The 26288-nt window shown below is 43.4% G+C and overlaps 1 protein-coding gene across 1 annotated transcript in view; it reads left to right on the top strand.

Moving 5' to 3' along the window:
- MAP3K15 (mitogen-activated protein kinase kinase kinase 15) overlaps positions 1–26288 on the top strand; it is a 155403-nt gene that overhangs the window by 70500 nt on the left and 58615 nt on the right. The window contains exons 7-9 of the mRNA XM_034950280.3: positions 14238–14408; positions 19294–19406; positions 19947–20106. Of these exons, the coding sequence (XP_034806171.1) occupies positions 14238–14408; positions 19294–19406; positions 19947–20106 (444 nt within the window). The remainder of the gene's footprint in view (positions 1–14237; positions 14409–19293; positions 19407–19946; positions 20107–26288) is intronic.

The following is a 26288-nucleotide window of genomic DNA, read 5'->3' as shown; positions in this document are numbered from 1 at the left end:
TGCTTCAGCCTCCCGAGTAGCTGGGACTACAGGCACCTGACACCACGCCTGGCTAATTTTTGTATTTTTAGTAGATATTGGCTTTCGCTATGTTGGCCGGGCTGGTCTCGAACTCCTGACCTCATGAGGGTGATCCACCCGCCTCAGCCTCCCAAAGTGCTTGGATTACAGCACTTTGAGCCGCTACACCTGGCCTTTGGCTGATTAATTTTAAAAGCAATTTTAGTTTGATATTTCCATCACTAATTTTTTTTTTTTTTTGAGACAGAGTCTCACTCTGTCGCCCAGGTTGGAGTGCAGTGGTGTGATCTCAGCTCACTGCAACCTCTGCCTCCTCGGTTCAAGCGATTCTCCTGCCTCAGCCCCCCGAGTAGCTGAAATTACAGACGTCCGTCACCACACTGGCTAATTTTTCTACTTTTAGTAGAGACGAGGTTTCACTATGTTGGCCAGGCTGGTCTTGAACTCCTGGCCTCAAGTGATCCACCCACCTCAGCCTCCCAAAGTGCTGGGATTACAGGCATGAGCCACCATGCCTGGCCCCTAATTTTTCTTAATAAGAACTTTTAATACATGTCTAGAGTCATAATCTAGGTCTCCCCCCACCCCAAAACAGCCCCTGAGATACGAATTTGGGGGCAGATAGTTTATTTGGGAGATGAGCCTAGGAAGTTTCAGAAGGGAGACAGGGAAATGAGATAGGGAAAAGAAGAAAGGCAGTAGAGGGTATATTAATGAGCAGATGACCACTGTGTGGGAAACTGAGGCTCTATAGTGTTGAGGAGTTTGGGGAGGCTTTATAGAACATTCTCTATAGAACAACATATAGAGTTGTCTCATCCAGTGGACGAGGAAGCTGGGGACCTATCCACTAACTCTCAGCCATCACTGCTTGAGGGCTGCCCTGGGGGTGGGACACTCCCAGGGGTAGTGGGGAGAGGGAGAATGGCAGTGGCACTGGGACCCATCAAGCCTACAGGTGAGTGCCAATGGGACGCTATCAGGCCATTGTGTGTCTTTCGCACCTACTGCCCTTGTGGGAGTTGATGTTGTTTTAAATCTCTAATGCCTTCTTTTTCTGATCAACTGTTTTTCTTGAAATATCAATTTCTGAGGAGCTTCTGAGTCTTCCTGTGTTCTATTTTGTACAGAATTCTGGGGAGAATTTAATTTTAGTTTCTTGTAGTTTGTTCTGCTCTGCAGAAGACGCCAGGAATGATCTAAAATATGTATACTTCGAGATCTGTTACCAGAGGTATTGATGCCATAGTTGCCTGGCTACTGTATTGAAGATTTTTCCTTGAGATATTTCTTTATTCAAAAGTGGTTCTATTTTTTTAATGCATGATTGAGCGGCCAACGAATATCGTTCTGAGCAGGCAGAAAAGTTTTAGTGGCGTATCTCTGGATTTTGCACACGTAGATTTGGCTTCTCCTCACAGCAGCTCAGGAGAATCACTGTAGAGAGAAAACTTTCCTGTGATCCCTCCCTTTAAGAGCAGATGGCGATCTTGGCTCTGCCATCAAGCCAAAGGAAACATCAGTGATAACCATCAGAGGACCTGTATGAGATGAGAAAATTCCTATGAAAAATGACCTAGACGCTTACTCTTAGCAGCACACCAGAATAGGTCTCGTGGTGATCTTAGGTGACATGCACTAAATATTATTTTAACAACAATGCCACTTTTCTTGAGGTTTTAAAAAATAGTTGCTCAGCAAGTCAGATGAAAGGAAGTTCTCACCAGCAGCCAGCCCTTGGGGGATTATTCATGGATGGCAGGAATGTGCAGAAAAGGATTCAGGAGACATGAAGGAACTATCCATGTGCTAGTTTTCCTGTGCAGCTGGGGGTGTGAGGATGGCCCGGTAAGTGGAGCACATTTATGGAAAAATGGCTATTACTTGGGTATTTGGGGGAAGGCTTCTTGGGAGGAGCTAGATTCTGGAAAGCCATTTGGAGTGACATATGAAACCTGGAGAATAGCTCCTGAGTCCTTTGGAGTAGGAAGTTCCTTGATTAGGCAGAGCCTTTGAGAAACTTGGCATAAGAGGAATAGAAATGACTCCATGTGGCCTGGCCCGTCCCTCCCGGTTTGCTCCTCTCTAGCTGCCCTCATCCGCCTTCAGTCTTAGGGCAGCAGGCTGTTCTCAGCCATGGATGTTAGCATATGCTGTTCCCCCGCCCAGAATACTCGTTCCCTCATTGCTTACCTGACTGAAGCTGATGATCCTTCAGGGTCTAGTTTCAGTGTCTCTTTCTGAGAAAAGCTGATGTTGCAAAGAATACCAAGTCTGGAAAGGATGTTCCTATTGTTACTCATTCTCATAGCACTTGCTATTTCCCTTTATAGCACTCCATTTCTGTGTTTACTTGCTTAATACCTATCATCCCTCCTGCTATACTATAAGCCTGAGGGGGCAGGGGCCATGGTGTATACTAGGCCATGATATAGCCAGTGCCTAGTAACATTGTGCCACCCACAGAGTAGGCACTCAGTAAAGATTTGTTGAATGGGGTCGGGCGCAGTGGCTCATGCCTGTTATCCCAGCACTTTGGGAGGTCGAGGCAGGCAGATCACTTGAGGTCAGGAGTTTGAGACCAGCCTGGTCTACATGGTAAAACCCCGTTTCTACTAAAAATACAAAAATGAGCCAGGCATGGTGGCACATACCTGTAATCCCAGCTACTCAGAAGGCTGAGGCATGAGAATCACTTGAACCCGGGAGGCGGAAGTTGCAGTGAGCTGAGATTGTGCCACTGCAGTCCAGTCTGGGCGACAGAGCGAGACTCCATCTCAAAAAAAAAAAAAAAAAAAGCCGGGCATGGTGGCTCATGCCTGTCATCCCAGCACTTTGGGAGGTCGAGGCAGGTGGATCACTTGAGGTCAGGAGTTTGAGACCAGCCTGGCCAACATGGTGAAACCCCGTCTCTACTAAAAATATAAAAAATTACCCAGGTGTGGTGGTGCGCACCTGTAATCCCAGGTACTCGGGAGGCTGAGGCAGGAGAATCAACTGAACCCGGGAAGTGGAGATTGCAGTGAGCCGAGATTGTGTCACTGCACTCCAGCCTGGGCAACAGAGTCAGAGTCCATCTCAAAATAATAACAATAATAATAATAATAATAATAATAATAATAAAAAGCCAGGCATGGTAGTACATGCCTGTAGTCCCAGCTACTTGGGAGGCTGAGGCAGGAGAATCACTTGAACCCAGGAGGCAGAGGTTGCAGTGAGTCGAGATCGCACCACTGCACTCCAATCTGGGCGACAGAGGGAGACTCTGCCTCAAAAAAAAAAAAAAATTGTTGAATGGGTAAGTGAATGAAGAAGTGACTAATGATCAACTGTGGTATAGTATTAGAAGAGAGCCACATAATGAGTGTCTGGGTGCTACAGTTAATTTAAAGTTTGGTAGTAGAAAGTAAACGTATTGCATTTTCTTTATTTATATGTGAGTCTGTGCTTAAAAACAAAAACATCCAAGTCAGACATACTCATTGTATACAGAAAAATATAAAAACATAATTACCGTTGATACCACTACCCAAAGATAACCATTGAAGTAGGGTGTGGCCCAAAGCAGGGAATGCAGAAAAGTAGAGGAGTCCACATGGGCTAGGTCAGGGTCAGTGGTGATGGAAGTCTTCCTAGCGTGAGATCCCTGGTGTCTGCTAAAAAAGGGATTTGATAAAAACTCAGAGAGGAACAGATCTTCCTGACCGAGGGAACCCCTGCCACCTCGGTGGTGTTGACTTGTGTATTAGGCTAGTGTAACTGTTGTAACAGACAGCCCCACAATTTCAGTGACTTCACATGATGGAAGTTTCTTTTCACTCGTGCACTATTCCAATGTGGATGTATCCTGGCTGGGCAGTCTCTTCTTCAGGTGATTTCTTGGTGAACTCAGTCTCCTTACATCTTGAGGCTCTGCCCTCTCCTGGATCCTCAGATCTCCTTTCAGCCAGATGATAGGAAAAGAGCATGGTGACTTGTTAGAGAGGTTTTGTGTCTGTGTTTGGAACAGCTTTGCTGAGATGTAATTCACATACCATACAATTAACCCATTTTGGCTGGATGCAGTGGCTCACACCTGTAATCCCAGCACTTTGCGGGGCCAAGGCAGGCGGATGGCTTGAGTTCAGGAGTTTGAGACTAGCTTGGGCAACATGGCAAAACCCTGTCTTTACAAAAAAAAAAACAAAAAAATTAACCAGGCATGGTGGTGCATGCCTATATTCCCAGCTACTCGGGATGGCTTGAGCCCTGGAGTCGGAGGTTGCAGTGAGATTGTGCCACTGCACTCCAGCCTGGACGACGGACCCAAACCCTGTCTCAAAGACCCAAAAAACAACCCATTTAAAGTGTACAAGTCGGTGGTTTTTTAGCATATTCGGAGTTGTACAACCATCACTACGATCAGTTTTAGAATATTTTCATCATCCTCCCCCCGCCACCAAAAGCCCATACCCATTACCAGTTACCCCCACTTCCCAGCTTCCCTCAATTCTTCCCCCCCTATTCCTAAGCAATCACTGATCCATTTTGGCAACCTGTTAATGGGTACCCCCTCTTCTTCCGCCTCACTCTCTAGCCTGAGGAAAACACTAGTCTCTTTTCTGTCTCTATGGCTTTGCCTGTTCTGGCCATTTCATATAAATGGAATCATACAATATGTGTTTTGTGTGTGTCTGGCTTCCTTAGCATACTGTCTTCAAGGTTCATCCGTGTGGTATCATGTGTCAGGACTTCATTCCTTTTTTTGGCATAATATTCCATTGTACAGATAGGCCACACTTTATTAATTCATCAGTTGATGGGCATTTGAGTTGTTTGCACTTTTGACTATACTAGAGAGGGTTGTAGGAGCCTGCTCAGGAAGTGATGTTCATTACTTCTTTCCATGTTTCATCGGCCACAAGTCAGTCTCGTGTCCTAATCTCACTTCAAGGGAAGTTGGGAAATGTGGTCTGGCTGAGTGCCCAGGAAAAAAAGAAATGGGGCTTGGTGATGCTGCTACAACTTGCAAATAAGGAGTAGAGTTTAACTGGATCTGTCAGCGTGGAGATTCCTGGTGACATGTCACAGAGCAGGACAGAGAGTTCAGGCAAGGCCACTCTTCAGCTCCTGCTGCCTTTGTGTGAATGGGAAAGCCAGCCTGGGAAATGCCCAGCCCCATTAGAGGGCCTGTCAGCCCACTGTAGAGCCTGGCCTTCACAGGTGGTGCTTTGCCATCCCAGGAGACTGGGAAAGGTTGGGATGATGGCAGCTAGGGTGGATGATTTCATGGTGATTGTGCCTGATACATAACTGGGTCCTATTTGTAGAGTAGAAAAACAACTATTCGGGTCTGTACGTTTATTTGACTCTGAACATTGTTCACACTAAGACACAGGTCGCTTCTAGTTGTTCCCTTCCATGTATGTAAATACGAGGCATCTGGCCAGAGCAGGGCACCTGCTTTCTTGTGGTAGGTGTGTATTTGTCAGGGTCCAATCGGGAAACAAAGACCACTCTAAGTATTTAAAATAGAAGAAACTTAATGTAGGAAATTGGTTACACAGGTGATAGAAGAGCTGACAAACCAATCGGAAATGATGAGGCAGCCCTGAAGTTAGCATCAGCAGGAAGCTGCTGTCACCCCTTGGCTGGAGGGACCCAGGGAAGAGGTGATGTTACCAGAGCCCAGGTGCCAGGATCACCTGGAACGATTGTGAGCCAGCCTGGTGGGAGCTGGGTCTAACAAAGAGATGTGGCTATTGCTGGAGTGGCCATGCACACCAAGACAAAGTGGGAGAAGAAACTGTGCTGGCTTCTTCCATCCCATCCTCCAGGGCCTCACCCTCTGCCCCCAGTGCCTCCCACCGGTTGCTGTCAGCTGAGCACAGCAGCCTAGAGGAGTCAGCTCCCCTGTAACACAAAGCAGGGCTGCAGAAAGGCCAAGAATGCATTTGAGGGCAGACCCCAGTGATTGCCCCAGTAGGACACTATTCAGAATTACTGCTCAGTTTCTAGTATTTTTAAAGTCAGCTTTAATAAGGTATAACTTACATACCATAGGCCGGGCACTGTGACTCATGCCTGTAATCCTAGTACTTTGGCAGGCCGAGGTGGGAGGATCACTTGAGGCCAGGAGTTTGAGACCAGCCTGGACAACACAGTGAGACTCTGTCTATAAAATAAAAATGAAAAAATTATCTTGCCTTGGTGGTGTATGCCTATAGTCCCAGCTACTCAGGAGGCTGAGATGGGAGGATTGCTTGAGGCTGGGAGTTGAAGGCTGTGGTTGAGCTATGATCATGCCACAGTATTCCAACCTGGGTGACAGTGAGATCCTGTCTCAAAAAACCACCATACAATAAACTAAAATTTTAAGTGCACGATTTGATGAGTTTGGCCAAATAAACACACCCATGAAACTACCACCACAATCAAGATATAGAATATTATATCCCTGTGTTAGGCCGTTCTCATATTGCTATAAAGAAATACCAGAGACTGGGTGATTTATAAAGAAAACAGGTTTAATTGGCTCACAGTTCTGCAGACTGTACAAGCATGGCATTGGTGTCTGCTCAGCTTCTGGGGAGGTCTCAGGCAGGTTTTATTCATGGCAGAAGGTGAAGGCGGAGCAGGCAGCTCATATGGTGAGAGGGAGAGTGAGGGCCGGTGGCACGACCTCTGCTCACTGCAACCTTCACCTTCTGGGTTTGAGCAATTCTCCTGCCTCAGACTCCCGACTGGCTAGGATTACAGGCACCTACCACCACACCTGGCTAATTTTTGTATTTTTGTAGAGACAGGGTTTCACCATGTTGGCCAGACTGGTCTCAAACTCCTGACCTCAAGTGATCTGCCCGTCTCGGACTCCCAAAGTGCTGGGATTACAGGCAAGAGCCACCGTGCCCGGACTCAGTGTGATTTTTACATTTGTTGGGGTTTTTATTGTCACTACAGGAGTGAAGACCTTTCACATTCTTCTACATCTTAATTGGAAGCAGAAGTCTCTTGTAAGGTTTTTGACAGGTGACCCAACACAAAGTTTATTCTAGAAAGGACACTGGTCTAATGAGACCTTGTGTGTGTTAAAGCTCAGGGCTGGCTTAGAAGGAGGATTTATTGGGATTCTATTTGTCTCTTGCCCTATGAATTTCCTCTTACAGACACACAGTATAGAAAAGAGGGCCAGGGAGACAGGATGGTTGATGGCAAGTCAGTGCTCTGGCACACCCATATCACATGGCAATGCTTTGAGGTAAGCAAAGTCAGACACTTCAGGTGAAGGACTGAGGCACAGAAGGGCTAAGTGCCCTCCTCAAAATTCAATTGGGTAATAAATGGTGTGAAAATAGCCAGGATCTAGCTCTATATGATTCCCAATCCAGTGTTGTGTTTTTATTCTGTGCATTTTTTACATAAGTAATAGATGTGTTGGCTCATGCCTGCAGTCTCAGCACTTTGGGAAGCCAAGGCGAGAGGATCACTTTAGCCTAGGAGTTTGAGACCAGCCTGGGCCACATAGTGAGACCCCATCTCTACCAAATAAATAAATAAAAATAAAAGCTAGGTGTGGTCATGCGTGCCTGTATTCCCAGCACTCTGAGGCAGGAGTTTCACTTGAGCCCAGGAGCTTGAGGCTACAGTGAGCCATGATCACACCACTCAGTGCATTCCACTTGGGCAACAGAGCAAGACCCTGCCTCAAAAAAACAAAAGTAATAATAGATGAATATGTTTGTATATTACTGTGAAAAACTGAAAAACAATCCATTTAAAGCAGTTATCCCTCTAAACTCTAATCTCTTGTCCCGTCCATATTCCAGAAGTAACCTGTCTTGTCAGTTTGGTGTAATATCCTTGGAGACAATTTTCTATGTACTTTACATACTGTGAAAATATGTAATACTGCAGAGTTTTTAAACTATAGGACCACACAGGAGGTATACTGTTGTTTTTTTCACATAGTAATCGATGCTTAGAGATCTCTCCATGTCACTACAATAACTGCTCAGTTAGTCATTCATTTAACAGACGCTTATTGATCACCTACTTTGTGCCAGATCCAGTTCTAAGCACAGTAGTTAACAAATCAGACCCAAAAAGTCTCCACCCTCTCGGAGCTTACATTCTAAAATGGGGAGATAGAATTAAAAAAACCTAAATGTATTAAAACAGTTTAGGGTGATAGGGTGGCCAGTAAGTAGGGTGGGAAGATGGTAATTTTGAGTGCTCAGAGAAGACCACACCTACTAGAAAGTGACATGGAGCAAAGATCAGAAAGAGGCAAGGGAACATACCATGTGATATGTGGGGGAAGATCATTTCAGGTAGAGGGATCAGCATGTGGAACAGCAAGGAAGCTTGTGTAGCTGGAGCATAGTAGGTGATCGGGGCACAGGAGTGGTAAGAGATGAAGTTGGAGAAATAACTAGGACCACATCTTGTAGATCCTTACAGGCCATTGGAAGAAAATTGGTGTTTGCTCTAAGATGGGAGCCACTGGTAAGTTTTGAGTAGAAGGATGACATGACCTGCCTTACAGCATAGAGGATCACTATGACTTCTGTGTTGAGACTAGATAGTAGAGAGGTAAGTGTGGAAGCAGGAAATGACATGGCTTGGACCAGAGTGGTAAGGGTGGGCTTCATGAGGAGTGGGTCAATTTCAGATGTAGTTTGAAATAAAAGCCAGTGGAATCTCCTGGTCCAATAAATGGTGTTAGAGGAACCAAACATGACTGCAAAGTTTTTGGCCTGAGTAAGAGGAAGAATGGATTGGCCATTTAACAAGAAGGGGAAGACTGTAGAAGAACAGGTTTGATGGGACAATCAAGAGTTTGATTTGGGGCCAGCCATGGTGGTGCACACTTGTAATCCCAGCACTTGAGGAGACCAAGGTGGGCAGATCACTTGAGGCCAGGAGTTCAAGACCACCCTGGTCATCATGGCTAAACGCTGTTTCTACTAAAAATGCAAAAATTAGCTGGGCATGGTGGTGCACGCCTGTAATCCCAGCTACTTGGGAGGCTGAGGCATGAGAGTCGCTTCAGCCTGTGAGTTAGAGGTTGCAGTGAGCTGAGAATGCATCACACCATTCCAGCCTGGGTGACAGAGTTGAGACTCTGTCTGAGGGGGAAAAAAATGTTTGATTTGGGACACGTTAAGTTTGAGGTATCAACATGCAAATGAGTTGCTGAGAGGGCAGTTGGATATGTGAGTCTGGATTTTAGGGGAGAGGCCTAGGCTGGAGATAGAAATTTGGAAGTCATCAAAATATGGATGGTTTGCAAAGTCGTGGCAATGGATGATCAAGGGATCTAGCGTAGTTACCAAGAAAGATGAAATGTCCAAGGGTACTGCCAAGGGACACTCCAATGTGAAAAGATCAGAGAGATGGACTAAAGTAGGAGAAAATCGGGCGAGTGTGGTGTCCTGCAAATCAGATGATAAAAGTAGTCCAAGGAGGAAGGAGTGCACGGTTGTCAAATGCACATGTATGTGAAATAGGACAAGGAGTGAGAAGGGAGTGGTGGATTTAGCAATGATGCCAGCCCACTGACGCAGAAAGTCCAGCATGAGAAGCACTGATGTCTGGGTCTCCAGAGATTCAGATTTAAGCTCCTAGGTGATTCAATTTTTTTTTCTTTCTTTCTTTTTTTTTTTTTTTTTTGACATGATGTTTCCTTCTTGTTGCCCAGACTGGAGGACAATGGTGCGATCTCGGTTCACTGCAACCTCCGCCTCCTGGGTTCAAATGATTAATTCTCCTATCTCAGCCTCCCGAGTAGCTGGGACTGCAGGCACCTGCCACCATGCCCTGCTAATTTTTGTATTTTTAGTGGAGACAGGGTTTCACCACGTTGGCCAGGCTGGTCTTGAACTCCTGACCTCAGGTAATCTGCCCGCCTTGGCCTCCCAAAGTGCTGGGATTAGAGCCATGAGCCACCACGCCCAGCCTCCCAGGTGATTCTAACATGCAGCCAAGATTCAGACCCACTGTCAAAGTTTCCTTCTCTTAATTGTGAAATGGCCTTAATTGCCAGAAACAGATGTTGCTGGCTGATTCAACATAGGAGTTTTTATCTGTAGGCTTGTTCTTGGATCCCTTGGGATCTGGAAATGATAAGCAGATCCAAAAGCTGATTATTAACCACTAAAGGGATTAGCTATTTAACACCTGTCTTAAAGTGGCTTTTAAGCTGAAAATCTCTTTGCTTTTAATTTTTTCAAATGTTTGATTTTTGTTTTGTTTATACTCAAAAGATCTTTTGTTTTGAGTAACAAGGGTAAATTTCAAGTTAATGAGAAAATTCAAGGGAAATCTTGATGTAACTGGTCCAAAAAACTAAAATCCAAACAAACCTGAGCTCATATCAATAATTAGGCATTAGCTTGGGCAACATGGTGAAACCCCGTCTCTACAAAAACTACACAAATTAGCCAGGTGTGGTAGTACGTGCCTGTAGTCACAGCTACTTGGGAGGCTGGGGTGGGTGGATCGCTTGAGCCTGGGAGGTTGAGGCTGTAGTGAACCGAGATCGTACCACTGCACTCCAGCCTGGGTGACCCTGTCTCAAAGAGAAAAAAAAAAAAAAGCATTTAAGTGAGTTTATTGAGTTTAGTACATTCTTTTCAGAATCATGAATATTTCACACCTCAAAAGTTGGCTAATTACAGATGTAGAAATGTTGTGCCTCATAAAAGTTTCAATCTTTTTCATATTCTTGCCACAGACATTAGAAATTATTTAAATGCTCTAGTAAATTTGAGTTGGTATCTGTTGGCTCTTAAAAATTAAAGAATATTATACAATGGCTGTGCAACAAGAGATCCAGTTTGCACGTTAGTTCAATTAGATTCTATATGACAAAAAGAGGAAAGATAAAATATGTTAGAACAGGATCAAGGTAGAAAATGGAAAAAGTCCGAGTCAAAATACAGGCTTAATTATTACAGGTTTCCAGAAGGTCGCCAAGTGTCTAGATTAGCCCTTTCCAACCCAGGTTGGGTTCCACAAGAGAATTAAGTCCTAATGCCCGCTGGCATCTATTGTATAAAGTGATTGAATTTCTCTTCTGCATCCAGAATGAGGCTGGCTACGTACCATCCTTGGGAGCACTGAAAAAATAGTCACTCAAATAATCAAATAATTTTTTCCAGGGATTAATTCTGTCATGGAACCCCGGTTGAGAAAGTCTGGCCATTTTAGATACTAATTTGACATCTGGGATGATGCAGTAGTTTTTGAGGTGCATGTCCTCAGGAAAGAAAACATAAAAGAGCCTATTGTGGCCGGGCGCATTGGCTCACGCCTGTAATCCCAGCACTTTGGGAGGCCGAGGCGGGTGGATCACCTGAGATCATGAGTTCGAGACCAGCCTGGCCAACATGGTTAAACCCCATTTCTCCTTAAAAAAAAAAAAAAAAAAAAATTCAAAAATTAGCTGGGTGTGGTGGTGCACACCTGTAATCCTAGCTACTTGGGAGGCTGAGGTGGAAGAATCGCTTGAACCTGAGAGGCAGAGTTGCAGTGAGCTGAGATTGTGCCACCACACTCCAGGCTGGGTGACAGAGTGAGACTCCATCTCAAAAAAAAAAAAAAAAAAAAAAAAAAAAAACCTATTACCAAGAAATTAAAAAGAATAATTTATTCACTTATTAGAATGGTTATTAATAAAATATACCCAGGACCACCTTGTATAAATCCCAGCAATGATTTTCTGAACATTTTAATATGTATCCTTACAGACTTTTGTCTATGTACATTAACATGTGAATGTGTTTATTTCAAAGAATGGGGTCATGCTTTTCATTTAGTTCAGGTTTTTTCCATGAGATGTTACTGTTACGGATGTTCCTCTGGGTAATTACACGTGGATCTGTCCCTTTATAATGATTACGTTATTCTGTAGTCTGGTTGTTGCAAAATATATTTTGCTGTTCTTCCGTTAATGGACATCTGAGTCATCTCCAGTTCATTACTATTACAAGCAGTGCCATAACAAACATCTTTGTTCAAAAAATTCTTGAAAAAAGATGTACATATTACAGATTCTAGAAGTGGAATCGTTGGGTCAGGATGGGTACCTGTTTTGTTTTTGTTTTTGTTTTTATTATGTAAAATCACAAATATATTTAAAAGTAGGGAATAGTGTAATTATCTTAGGCAGGGTTCTCCAGAGGAACAAACCAATAGGATGTATAGAGATCTAGAGGAAGAGATGGATTATGAGAATTGCCTCAGGTGATTCTAGAGGCTGGCAAGTCCCATGCAAGCTGGAGAACCAGGAATGCTTGTGGTGTGATTTGGTCTGAGTCCAAAGGCCTGAGAACCAGGGATGCTGTTGGGGTAAGTCCTGAAGCCAGAAGGTCCAAGATCCAGGAACTCTGATGTCTAAGGGCAGGAGATGATGAATTTCCCAGTTCAAAAAAAGAAAATTCACTCTTCCTTGGCCTTTTTGTTCTCTTGGTACCCTCAATGGATTGCGTGATGCCACCTGCATTGGTGAGGGTGGTCTTCTTTACTCAGACTCTTGATTCAGATGCTAATCTTATCCAGAAACACCCTCGTAGACATACCCAGAAATAACATTTTACTAGCTTTCTGGCCTTCCTTAGCCCAGTCAAGCTGACACATAAAATTAACCATCACAATAATAAACCCCCATCTACCCCATATCCACTTTGATAATTATCATTGCATGGCCAATTTTGTTCCCCTTTGCCCCCACCCACTCCTTTATACCCCAATGCTGGATTTATTACAAAGCAAAGACATACCATTTTATCCCCAGATATTTAAGTGTGTATCTTTAAAAGCTAAGGACACTTGGCTGGGCACGGTGTCTCACGCCTGTAATCCCAGAACTTTGGGAGGCCAAGGCGGGTGGATCACCTGAAGTCAGGAGTTCAAGACTAGCCTGGCCAACATGGTGAAACCTCTATTAACATTACAAAAATTAGTTGGGCGTGGTGGCGCATGCCTGTAATCCCAGCTACGTTGGAAGGCGGAGGCACAAGAATTGCTTAAACTCAGGAGGTGGAGGTTGCAATGAGTTGAGATCATGCCACTGCACTCCAGCCTGGGCGACAGAGCGAGACTGTCTCAAAAAAAAAAAAAAAAAGGTTAAGGACACTTACAAAACATAGTCATGATTACATTATCATACCTAAAAATGAACAGTTTTTAGGTTTTATATTATCATACCTAAAAATTAACAATTTTTCTCTGTCAGTGCTCAAATTTTCCCAATTGTCTTTCCTTTTCTTTTCTTTTCTTTTTTTTTTTTTGTTGAGACAGAGTCTCACTCTGTCACCCAGGCTGGAGTGCAGTGGCACAATCTCGGCTCACTGCCACCTCTGCCTCCTGGGTTCAAGTGATTCTCCTGCCTCAGCCTCCCAAGTAGCTGGGACTACAGGTGCCTGCTACCACACCTGGCTAATTTTTGTAGAGGCAGGGTTTCACCATGTTAGCCAGGCTGGTCTCGAATTCCTGACCTTAAGTGATCCACCCGCCTTGGCCTCCCAAAATGCTGGGATTACAGGTGTGAGCCACTGTACCCAGCCTCATATGTTTTATAGTGGATTTGTTTGAATCACAATCCAGACTATGTATGTTGCATTTAGTTGATATGACTCTTAAGTCTTTTTTATTATATAGGTTTCCTCTTCACTTATTTTTTCATTTCCTTATGATTTACTTGTTGAGATAGAATCAAGTAGGGACTGAGTGTAATTGTATAAGGTTTACTGGTGTGGATCTTAAGCAGTGGCTACATTGGAAAATGAAAACTATTATTTAGAAATAATTTTTCTGTTAAAGTACAGCATCCTTGCACCTGTCTTTCAGCATGATGAATGCGTATATGTATTTCACTGTCTTTTTAAAAAAAAAAAAAAAAAGGCAGGGTCTCACTCTGTCGCCCAGACTGGAGTACAGTGGCATGATCTTGGCTCACTGCAACCTCTGCCTCCCAGTTTCAAGTGATTCTCCTGCCTCATACTCCCAAGTAGCTGGGATTACAGGCGTGGGCCACTACCACCCGGCTACTTGTATTTTTAGTAGAGACAGGTTTTCACCATGTTGGCCAGGCTGGTGTCGAACTCCTGACCTCAAATGATCCACCCGCTTCGGCCTCCCAAAGTGCTGGGATTACAGGTGTGAGCCACTGCACCTGGCCTCTACTCCATTGTCTTGATTCATTCATTTGTGACCTTATAACATCTATCTTTCAGGAGAAACAGCACAGGTGACCGTGAGAAGGCTCTGCAGATCATGCTCCAGGTTCTGCAGAGCTGTGATCACCCGGGCCCCGACATGTTCTGCCTGTGTGGGAGGATCTACAAGGACATCTTCTTGGATTCAGACTGCAAAGATGACACCAGCCGCGACAGCGCCATTGAGTGGTAAACCCTCAGCCCGAGTTATCAGCACTTGCATCTCTTCAAGGAACAGAATCGCATAGGCTAAGGATGTGCATCTCTTCCTTATGTATATGTTTGTCTGTTGGCAGGGAGCAAACATTTGTAGTAAATGTGGTCTGGGAATTTTCAGATTCCCTTTTTGAGAGAAAACCATGAGAAACAGGGTTTTCTACTGGTCACACTCTTCCCACAGGTACACTTGTTTATGGGCCAAGAAGGAGGCCCAGCACACTCCTTCCGAGCTCCCACTTCCAGAGCCTTGTCCACCACCACCAGGGCATCATCTTCCCAGTGATCTGTTCATTCATTCATTATTCATTCATTTATTTAACAATGTTCAGTGATGGCTTACTGTGTACCAGAAACTTTTCTAGGTGGTGGGGATACAGACACAACGGACATGAATCCTGCCCTTGGGGGCCTTGCATTGCTGGTGAGGGAAGTTAAAGAAAGTGACACATTAGGATGTCATCTGAGGGCTATGGGGAAAGGTTAAGCAGGGAAGGGGATAAAGGAGGACTCGGAGGGGTGGTCTGCAATTTTAAATCGGGTAGTCAGTGAAGGTGCCTAAAGATAGAAAAGTGATAAGGGAGTGAACTTCACAGATAACTGGAGAAAGTGTTCTTGGTGGAGGAAACAGCAAGGGCAGAGACTCTGAGGATGAAGCATGGCAGGCACACTCCAGGATGGTCAGCACTAAGCAAGGGGTGAGTGGAGAGCAACATGAAACAGGAAGAGGGTAAGACCTTCTTGCTCTGAGTGAGAAGGAACATCAAATGGAGGGTTTGAGCAGAGGAGTGACAAGATTGGACATGCATTTTAACAAGAGTACTCACCGTTATGCAAAGAATATATTTTAGGGAGTGTATCAGCTATCACTTGCTGTGTAACAACCCCAAAACTTAGCAGCTTCGAACAGCAATGATTATGATTTTTCATGATTCTGTGGCTTTGCCAGGCACTTCTTCTGCTGGCTTCACCTGGGCTGGCTTCTAAAACTGAAGTCAGCTGTAGGGTCAGGTGTGGCTGGAAGATCCAAATGACCCCGTACACATTTGGCAGCTGGTGTTGGCTACTGATATTGTGCCTTAGCTCTCCACCATGTGGTTCTAATCCCGGTAGACCAGCTTTCTTACCTGGTATGCAGAACTCTAAGAGAGTGAACAAGGGAGCAGCAAAGCCTCTAGAGGCTTAGGTTCGGGAACTCACACGTGGTTACTTCTGCCACATGCTATTGGTCAAAGCAAATCACATGGTCCGCCCACATTCAAAAGGGTGGAGGAATGTGCTCCACCTCTGGCTAGGAGGAATAGCAAAGTTGCATTGCAAAGGTGCATGCATATTGCGATGGGAGGAATTTGTGGCCATTAAACAGTCTATCACAGGGACAAGGACAGAAGCAGGGAACAGGAGAATATAGCAGTAATTCAGGGGAGAGCTGGTGGTGGCTTGAGCCAGGGTGGTGGGGACAAAAATGTTGAGAAAGTTGGATGCAGGATATATTCCGAAGGTGGAACCAACAGGCCCACATCATTCATTTCCATCATAAGAGCTCTTGACATTGCTGTTCTGCTTTCATTCAATTCTAACTGCTTCCTCTCTCTCTCTCTCTCTCTCTCTTCCTTTCATACACACAGGAGGCTCTGTCCTCCCCACCTTCTCTCCATCCGCACTTACTTCTCTGACAATCCCAGCCACTCTCACACCTAGGGACCCTTAGCTGGAGCTCTCCAACCCAACATCCTAAGTGATGGCCTTACACCTCCCCCCTTTGTCCACCTGTTCTACCTCAAGATGATGTTGGTATTTCAGACTCAACATTTTGAAGGCTGAAGTCATTTACTCTTCTCCACAAGGTATGGCTTCCAATGTCTTACTTTCTTACTACTATTCTCTACCCTCCTAGGTCTAAACTTTCAGTCATTGTTGGATTCATTTTGCTCACTTAACTCCCCGTCCAGTCAGGCCCCATTTGCAGCCCTTCTGCGAGCCTTCTTTCACTGCTTGCCAGTCCTTTCCCATCACCACTGCCCCCAGTCACTGCCATTTTTTTTTTTAACTTTCTTGCCAGGAATGTTCTAACAGTACCCAAGTAGACTCCCTGCTTGCTGTCTGCTCAGTCTATCCTTCACAGATTTATAGCTTATTCTTCCTAAAGCTCAAGAACCCACCATGGCTCCCTGCTCCCTGCTATATAAAAATTCAGACTCTCACATCACCATTCTAGGTGTCCTGAACACTTTCTCCAACCTACCTCTAGCCTTGTTTCCCACTACCTGGTGTGTGTCCAACTAAACTGTAGTTCCTAAGGAGTTTTCCAAACTCCTGTCTCTGTTCCTGTTTTCTATGCTGAGGGCTCCCTTTCCAAATCACTGCTGTTTCATTTCTCTTGCCCTTTTTTTTTCTTTTTTTGAGACTGAGTCTCACTCTGTCACCCAGGCTGGAGTGCAGTGGTGTGATCTTGGCTCACTGCAACCTCCACCTCCCTGGTTCAAGCAATTCCCCTGCCTCAGCCTCCTGAATAGCTGGGATTACAGGCACATGCCACCATGCCCGGCTAATTTTTTTGTATTTTTAATAGAGATGGGGTTTCACCATGTTGGCCAGACTGGTCTCAAACTCCTGACCTCAGGCAATCCACCTACCTCGGCCTCTCAAAGTGCTGGTATTACAGGCATGAGCCACCACAACCGGCCTCATTTCTCTTTATTTTTATGCCATATCTCAAGTATCTAGGTGAGATGGCCCTATATGTCTTCTGTGAGTTCCTCCAGACTTGAATTTGTGTGATTTTAAGATACCATATTCTTGCTTCCATTGTCACTAATTATGTGTGGATCTTATTCCCTTCCACCATAGTGTAAGTCCTTGGAACATAATGACCTCATTTTCTTTTTTTAAATTTCCAGTAGTTCCTAATGCACCATGTGGTGGAGAGGAGTCACTCAGGGTATCGAAGGGAAGTTAATGTTTGGTAAAGCCAAAACAGAAAACTGTGTTCCCACTATGCTGGTGGGGAATTCAGTCCCTAGGTCAGAAAATCACTGCCTTTGGTTCCTTCAAGAAAGTCCTAGGAGTTTTTCTCCAGCGGCTTCAGAAGGTGGTGGCGGTAGGTGCAGAAGCAAATGAAGCTTCGTCTTCTGCTCAGGGCGTGGTGGCTGTGGATAAGATCTATCTTGGATATCATCTAACCCACACTCTCCAGTGCAGACACAGAGCATATGGCTCAGGGAGGTAGGGAGCTGGTCCAAGACCACAGGGCTGGTTAGTGGTGAATCTGGAACTATGGTCCTGCCTGGAGTTCAGATCTTCTCTGCCCCTAAGTTGGGCCTGCTTGACTTCTGGAGGAGCAACCCTTTCTGCCCTCTTCTCAGTATGACTTTTCATAGTAGAAGAAAATAAAACAGTCACATCTAGAAGGATGTAGAATTTAAAATTCCCAAAACACACAGGAAAAAAAGGGTTGAATTTTGTTGACTAAGGTAGGAAGGACTTTCTCGGTGTCCTCTGATCTGAGGGTATTTGTATTATGCCTCAGAATTGATAATGCCATATTTTAACTGACTTCAATGATAACTTCTCCTTTCAAGAATTAATATTTTGTTGTTGAATTCTCTTGCCATCACATAAGTGACAAAATTACTACTAGCAAGTCTTTGGTATAAATGGTGCCACTTAAAGACATTTGTGTCATTACTTCATTGAGTTCTTTTTTCCTGCCTATAATTTTCATACTCGTTCATAGAACAGAAATGAACTTTTCATGTATAGAAAAAGATGAGAGTGAAAATGTCACTGTTAACCTTTGGTGTAAAAATAGGATTCCCAATTTTGTATCCTGTTGCTTATCCTGATATAGTAGATCCCTGTCCCTGGCCTCACTTTGCCACTGCTCCTATAGTTATTTGAGATCCAGGATTTTGGCAATACAGCTTCCTGCATGAAAAAACAACTCCATATTGTTAAAAGCAAACAAACAGCTTGCAGAGAAATGGCCTACCATTGATGCCATTTCGATGTAATAAAAAATACTCAATGCATAATTGGAATCCAACTTTAGAAACAAGGTTTAGGTGGGCAGGGTGGCTCATGCCTGTAATCCCAGCTACTTGGGAGGCTGAGGTGAAAGGATTGCTTAGATGCAGGAGTTTCAGGCTGCAGTGAACTATGATTACACCACTGCACTCCAGACATCAAATCGTGGTGATCTTTTGGGAGTAGGATTAGAATTGATTTTAAATTTCTTTTGTGTACTTCATGATGATTTCCCTATTTTATATAGTCCCTGAGGCTTTTATAATAAAAATCTTATGAGCAAAAAAAAATTAAAACTCCCTAGTGTAAGTTACTGTGTTGCTATTATGACTTTTTTTTTTTTTTTTTTTTTTTTTTGGAGACAGAATCTCACTCTGTCACCCAGGCTGGAGTGCAGTGGCACGATCTTGGCTCACTGCAGGTTCCACCTCCCGGGTTCAAGCTAATTCTCCTGCCTCAGCCTCCCAAGTAGCTGGGATTACAGGCACACACCACCACACCCAGCTAATTTTTGTAGTATTTTGGTAGAGATGGGGTTTCACCGTTTGGGCCAAGCTGGCCTTAAACTCCTGGCCTCAAGTGGTCCACGTGCCTCGGCCTCCCAAAGTGCTGGGATTACAGGCATGAGCCACGGCGCCTGGCCTATTAAGACATTTGTAAAGTTACTAGAGAGCTGCATGTGGCTGTTGGTAAAGGTGGTGGTGGGAGGCGAGGGGAATGGGCAACAACAAATTTAGAGAAAGAAAACTTTTCATGAGAAAGTTGGTTTATACCATTATTTAAACATTTTTTGTTGTAATATAATAATACTTTGGTGGTTCTGTAATTATAGGTATCGCAAAGGGTTTGAACTCCAGTCATCTCTCTATTCGGGAATTAATCTTGCAGTTTTGCTGATTGTTGCTGGACAACAATTTGAAACTTCCTTGGAACTAAGGAAAATAGGTAAAGCTGCTTATTATTGCAGATGTTGTTGCTTTGATTATACAAGTTTGGCATTAAAAGTTATGTTGAAATAACTAGCATCGTATCATTATATTTCTATTCTTTTTTTGAGACAGAGTCTTGCTCGGTTGCCCAGGCTGGAGTGTAGTGGTGTGATCTTGGCTCACTGCAACCTCCGCCTCCCGAGTTCAAGCAATTCTCCTGCCTCAGCCTCCTGAGTAGCTGGGATTACAGGTGCCCACCACCACGCCCAGCTAATTTTTTTTGTATTTTTAGTAGAGATGGGGTTTCACCATGGTGGACAGGCTGGTCTGGAACTCTTGACCTCAAGTGATCTGCCTACCTCAGCCTCCCAAAGTGCTGGGATTACAGGCGTGAGCCACTGTGCCCGTCCTACTAGAATTATATTTCAAAAGGAACAATCAGTTACTTTTCCTATAGCACACCTGAGACAGCAGCCAAAATAAAATACCTGCTTATCCTCAGTATGACAGAAACTAAAAAAGATTATTCTGACTATCAAAAATTCAAATTCTTAAGGTGTCCGGCTGAACAGTTTGTTGGGAAGAAAAGGGAGCTTGGAGAAAATGAAGAATTACTGGGATGTGGGTCAGTTCTTCAGCGTCAGCATGCTGGCCAATGATGTCGGGAAAGCTGTCCAGGCAGCAGAGAGGTTGTTCAAACTGAAACCTCCAGTCTGGTGAGTTGTGTCTGTGTGTTGTCATCACCCATCTCAATACATGATCTTGTTCTGAAATGTCTTCCTTATAATCACTATGTTTCTCCTTCTGACTTTTCATTAAAGCAAAGTTAGCACAGACACAACTGCTCTGAGAATTCCCTTGCTTTTATGTGAAGGGAGGGAAAGACAGATCCACACAGAATATATCCCTGCCTGCTCCACCCCTGAGATTAGGCCTTCTATTCTATTAATTTCTGCAGGTTGTCTAGGTCCTCAAGAGAAAAACACTCTTGGCTACTAGTATGTATTATGCATTTGTGAGAAAGCATATAATAAAATGAAAAAAGCACACCAAGAAAATGTTTATCACAAATGAAAACTGGAACTAAAAGAACAATAATAGGGTATGGTAAATGAAACGGAGGCACAGCAACAGCCTTACACGGCCATTTAAATGTGCAGGAAAGAATGTTTGGAGATATGGAAGTGTGTTTGTGGTTTGTTGTAGAGTAAGAAAAGCCAGTCCCTGGGTAAGTTTTTCTGTATCAGTGGTTCTCAAATTCTGTTGTGTGTCAGAATCAACCTATGTTGATTAAAACACAGACTGGGTGTAGTGACTTATACCTGTAATCCTGGCACTCTCGGAGGCCGAGGTGGGAGGATTGCTTGAGCCCAGTAGCTTGAGACCAGTCTGGGTAATAGAGTGAGACCCAGTCTCTACAAAAAAAAAAAAAAAAAAAAAGCCAGGCATGGTGGTGCACGCCTGTGGTCCCAGCTACTCCGGAAGGCAGAGGTAGAAGGATCGCTTGAGCCTGGGAGGTCAAGGCTGCAGCGAGCTGTGATTGCACAACTGCAATCCAGCCTGGGTGACAGAGTGAGACCCTGTCTCAAAAATAAATAGGTAAAATAAAGAAAGAAAACACAGATTGCTGGGCCCACTCTCAGAATTTCTGGCCCAGTAGGTCTGGGGTGGACGCCTGAGAATTTGCACTTACAAATTACAAGCTGCTTCTGCTGCTCTGGTGACCACACTTTGAGAACCACTGTTCTATATGATCTTGTTTTAATTAAAAATATGTGTTTGGCATGTGACTTGTAGGGAAAGGCCCAGGAGGGGTGGACAGTATTGGATTTCCCCATAGACATGAAGCTCCGTTAGAATTGTGGTAACAAACCTGCATGTTGCACACATTTACCCTAGAACTTAAAGCATAAAAAAATATATATATATATGTATATATATGTGTGTATATATATGTGTATATATGTGTATATATATGTATATATATGTGTATATATGTGTATATATGTATATATATGTGTGTATATATATGTGTATATATGTGTATATATGTGTGTGTGTGTGTGTATATGTATATACATGATTTGCTGGAAGGACTCACACAACTCAGAAAAGCTGTTACACTCTTAGTTATGGTTTATTACAATGAAAGGATACAGATTAAAATCAGCAAAGGCAGAAAGGTACATAGGGTAGAGTCCAGGAGAGACCACGTGCAAGCTTCCAGTTGTCCTTTCCCAGTGGAGTCATGTGAACAGTGCTTAATTCTCCCAGCAAAAATGTGTGACAACATGCATGAAATCTTGCCAACCAGTAAAGCTCATTGAGCCTTAATGTCCAGGGTTTTTATTGGGGATGGGTCATGTGGGCATGGAGTCTTCATGCAGCTGATATTAATACCTCAGCTCCAACCTCTCTAGAGGTCGAACTGATACAATGTGGCCCAGGGCCCCGACTATGAATCATATCGTTAGCATAGACTATCTGGGATGGCCCAAGGTCCCAGATAAACAGAGATGCTCTTAGCTGGCAGTATATCCCAAGGGCTTAGAGGTGATCTCCCAATAGCCAGTCCAGGGCCAGATCTTTCTTTTGAATGTGTGGAGTTGGGACAACACAGGCCTGCTGAGTACCCAAGCAAGTCGGTTGGAGTCTAGCTGGCCTATCTTCCCAGGATAGCTCCAGCCTTTATCCTTAAAGAGCAAAATAATACTATGATGCTTTCAGTTGAACCATTCCATTTAGTACCAAAGAGGTTGTGACCACCACTGCCTGGCAACTATATTCCAAAAAGTTCAGTTTGCCTGAAAAGAGCAAAGGTGTGGTCAGAGTCAAGATGTCATAACATCAAAATCTACCTAGTCAGATTCTAATATTTCAAAAAATAAAAGACAGTGAGTTTGACTAGTGATTGCCAGAAGTAAGGGAGGGGGTGGGATGGGAGGGAAGTAGGCGTGATGGTGGGAAGGCAACACAAGGGGTCCCTGTGGGGATGGAAATTTCTCTAACTTGCCTTGTATCAGTGACAACATCCTGGTTGTGATATAGTACTATAGTTCTTTTTTTTTCTTTTTTTTCTTTTTTTCTTATTATACTTTAAGTTTTAGGGTACATGTGCACAACGTGCAGGTTACTTACATATCTATACATGTGCCATGTTGGTGTGCTGCACCCATTAACTCATCATTTAACATTAGATATATCTCCTAATGCTAACCCTCCCCCGCCCCCACACCATAACAGGCCCCGGTGTGTGGTGTTCCCCTTCCTGTGTCCATGTGTTCTCATTGTTCAATTCCCACCTATGAGTGAGAACATGTGGTGTTTGGTTTTTTGTCCTTGCGATAGTTTGCTGAGAATGATGGTTTCCAGCTTCATCCATGTCCCTACAAAGGACATGAACTCATCCTTTTTTATGGCTGTATAGTATTCCATGGTGTATATGTGCCACATTTTCTTAATTCAGTCTATCGTTGTTGGACATTTGGCTTGGTTCCAAGTCTTTGCTATTGTGAATAGTGCCGCAATAAACATACGTGTGCATGAGTCTTTATAGCAGCATGATTTATAATCCTTTGGGTATCTACCCAGTAATGGGATGGCTGGGTCAAATGGTATTACTAGTTCTAGATGTCTGAGGAATTCCCACACTGACTTCTACAATGGTTGAACTAGTTTACAGTCCCACCAACAGTGTAAAAGTGTTCCTATTTCTCCACATCCTCTCCAGCACCTGTTGTTTCCTGACTTTTTAATGATCGCCATTCTAACTGGTGTGAGATGGTATCTCATTGTAGTTTTGGTTTGCATTTCTCTGATGGCCAGTGATGATCATTTTTTCATGTGTCTTTTGGCTGCATCAATGTCTTCTTTTGAGAAGTGTCTGTTCATATCCTTCGCCCACTTTTTGATGGGGTCGTTTGTTTTTTTCTTGTAAATTTGTTGGAGTTTATTGTAGATTCTGGATATTAGCCATTTGTCAGATGAGTAGATTGCAAAAATTTTCTCCCATTCTGTAGGTTGCCTGTTCACTCTGATGGTAGTTTCTTTTGCTGTGCAGAAGCTCTTTAGTTTAATTAGATCCCATTTGTCAATTTTGGCTTTTGTTGCCATTGCTTTTGGTGTTTTAGACATGAAGTCCTTGCCCATGCCTATGTCCTGAATGGTATTGCCTAGGTTTTCTTCTAGGGTTTTTATGGTTTTAGGTCTAACATGTAAGTCTTTAATCCATCTTGAATTAATTTTTGCATAAGGTGTAAGGAAGGGATCCAGTTTCAGCTTTCTCCATATGGCTAGCCAGTTTTCCCAGCACCATTTATTAAATAGGGAATCTTTTCCCCATTGCTTGTTTTTGTCAGGTTTGTCAAAGATCAGATAGTTGTAGCTATGCGGCATTATTTCTGAGGGCTCTGTTCTGTTCCATTGGTCTATATCTCTGTTTTGGTACCAGTAGCATGCTGTTTTGGTTACTGTAGCCTTGTAGTATAGTTTGAAGTCAGGTAGCGTGATGCCTCCAGCTTTGTTCTTTTGGCTTAGGATTGTCTTGGCAATGCGGACTCTTTTTTGGTTCCATATGAACTTTAAAGTAGTTTTTTCCAATTCCATGAAGAAAGTCATTGGTAGCTTGATGGGGATGGCATTGAATCTATAAATTACCTTGGGCAGTATGGCCATTTTCATGATATTGATTCTTCCTACCCAGGAGCATGGAAAGTTCTTCCGTTTCTTTGTATCCTCTTTTATTTCATTGAGCAGTGGTTTGTAGTTCTCCTTGAAGAGGTCCTTCACATCCCTTGTAAGTTGGATTCCTAGGTATTTTATTCTCTTTGAAGCAATTGTGAATGGGAGTTCACTCATGATTTGGCTCTCTGTTTGTCTGTTACTGGTGTATAAGAATGCTTGTGATTTTTGCACATTGATTTTGTATCCTGAGACTTTGCTGAAGTTGCTTATCAGCTTGAGATTTTGGGCTGAGATGATGGGGTTTTCTAGATATCCAATCATGTCATCTGCAAACAGGGACAATTTGACTTCCTCTTTTCCTAATTGAATACCGTTTATTTCCTTCTCCTGCCTGATTGCCCTGGCCAGGACTTCCAACACTATGTTGAATAGGAGTGGTGAGAGAGGGCATCCCTGTCTTGTGCCAGTTTTCAAAGGGAATGCTTCCAGTTTTTGCCCATTCAGTATGATATTGGCTGTGGGTTTGTCATAGATAGCTCTTATTATTTTGAGATACATCCCATCAATACCTAATGTATTGAGAGTTTTTAGCATGAAGCGTTGTTGAATTTTGTCAAAGGCCTTTTCTGCATCTATTGAGATAATCATGTGGTTTTTCTCTTTGGTTCTGTTTATATGCTGGATTACATTTATTGATTTGCATATGTTGAACCAGCCTTGCATCCCAGGGATGAAGCCCACTTGATCATGGTGGATAAGCTTTTGATATGCTGCTGGATTCCGTTTGCCAGTATTTTATTGAGGATTTTTGCATTGATGTTCATCAAGGATATTGGTCTAAAATTCTCTTTTTTGGTTGTGTCTCTGCCTGGCTTTGGTATCAGGATGATGCTGGCCTCATAAAATGAGTTAGGGAGGATTCCCTCTTTTTCTATTGATTGGAATAGTTTCAGAAGGAATGGTACCAGCTCCTCATTGTACCTCTGGTAGAATTCGGCTGTGAATTCATCTGGTGCTGGACTTTTTTTGGTTGGTAAGCTATTATTGCCTCAATTTCAGAGCCTGTTATTGGTCTATTCAGAGATTCAACTTCTTCCTGGTTTAGTCTTGGGAGGGTGTATGTGTCGAGGAATTTATCCATTTCTTCTAGATTTTCTAGTTTATTTGCGTAGAGGTGTTTGTAGTATTCTCTGATGGTAGTTTGTATTTCTGTGGGATCAGTGGTGATATCCCCTTTATCATTTTTTATTGCATCTGTTTGATTCTTCTCTCTTTTCTTTATTAGTCTTGCCAGCAGTCTATCAATTTTGTTGATCTTTTCAAAAAACCAGCTCCTGGATTCATTGATTTTTTGAAGGGTTTTTTGTGTCTCTATTTCCTTCAGTTCTGCTCTGATCTTAGTTATTTCTTGCCTTCTGCTAGCTTTTGAATGTGTTTGCTCTTGCTTCTCTAGTTCTTTTAATTGTGATGTTAGGGTGTCAATTTTGGATCTTCCTGCTTTCTCTTATGGGCATTTAGTGCTATAAATTTCCGTCTACACACTGCTTTGAATGTGTCCCAGAGATTCTGGTATGTTGTGTCTTTTTTCTCATTGGTTTCAAAGAACATCTTTATTTCTGCCTTCATTTCGTTATGTACCCAGTAGTCATTCAGGAGCAGGTTGTTCAGTTTCCATGTAGTTGAGCGGTTTTGAGTGAGTTTCTTAATCGTGAGTACTAGTTTGATTGCACTGTGGTCTGAGAGAGAGTTTGTTATAATTTCTGTTCTTTCACATTTGCTAAGGAGTGCTTTACTTCCAACTATGTGGTCAATTTTGAAATAAGTGCAGTGTGGTGCTGAGAAGAATGTCTATTCTGTTGATTTGGGGTGGAGAGTTCTGTAGATGTCTATTAGGTCTGCTTGGTGCAGAGCTGAGTTCAATTCCTGGATATCCTTGTTGACTTTCTGTCTCGTTGATCTGTCTAATGTTGACAGTGGGGTGTTAAAGTCTCCCATTATTATTGTGTGGGAGTCTAAGTCTCTTTGTAGGTCTCTAAGGACTTGCTTTATGAATCTGGGTGCTCCTGTATTGGGTGCATATATATTTAGGATAGTTAGCTCTTCTTGTTGAATTGATCCCTTTACCATTATGTAATGGCCTTCTTTGTCTCTTTTGATCTTTGTTGGTTTAAAGTCTGTTTCATCAGAGACTAGGATTGCAACCCCTGCCTTTTTT

Source organism: Pan paniscus, chromosome X, assembly GCF_029289425.2.
Source record: "Pan paniscus chromosome X, NHGRI_mPanPan1-v2.0_pri, whole genome shotgun sequence".
Classification (NCBI taxonomy): domain Eukaryota; kingdom Metazoa; phylum Chordata; class Mammalia; order Primates; family Hominidae; genus Pan; species Pan paniscus.
This window is presented reverse-complemented; position numbering and strand designations above follow the sequence as displayed.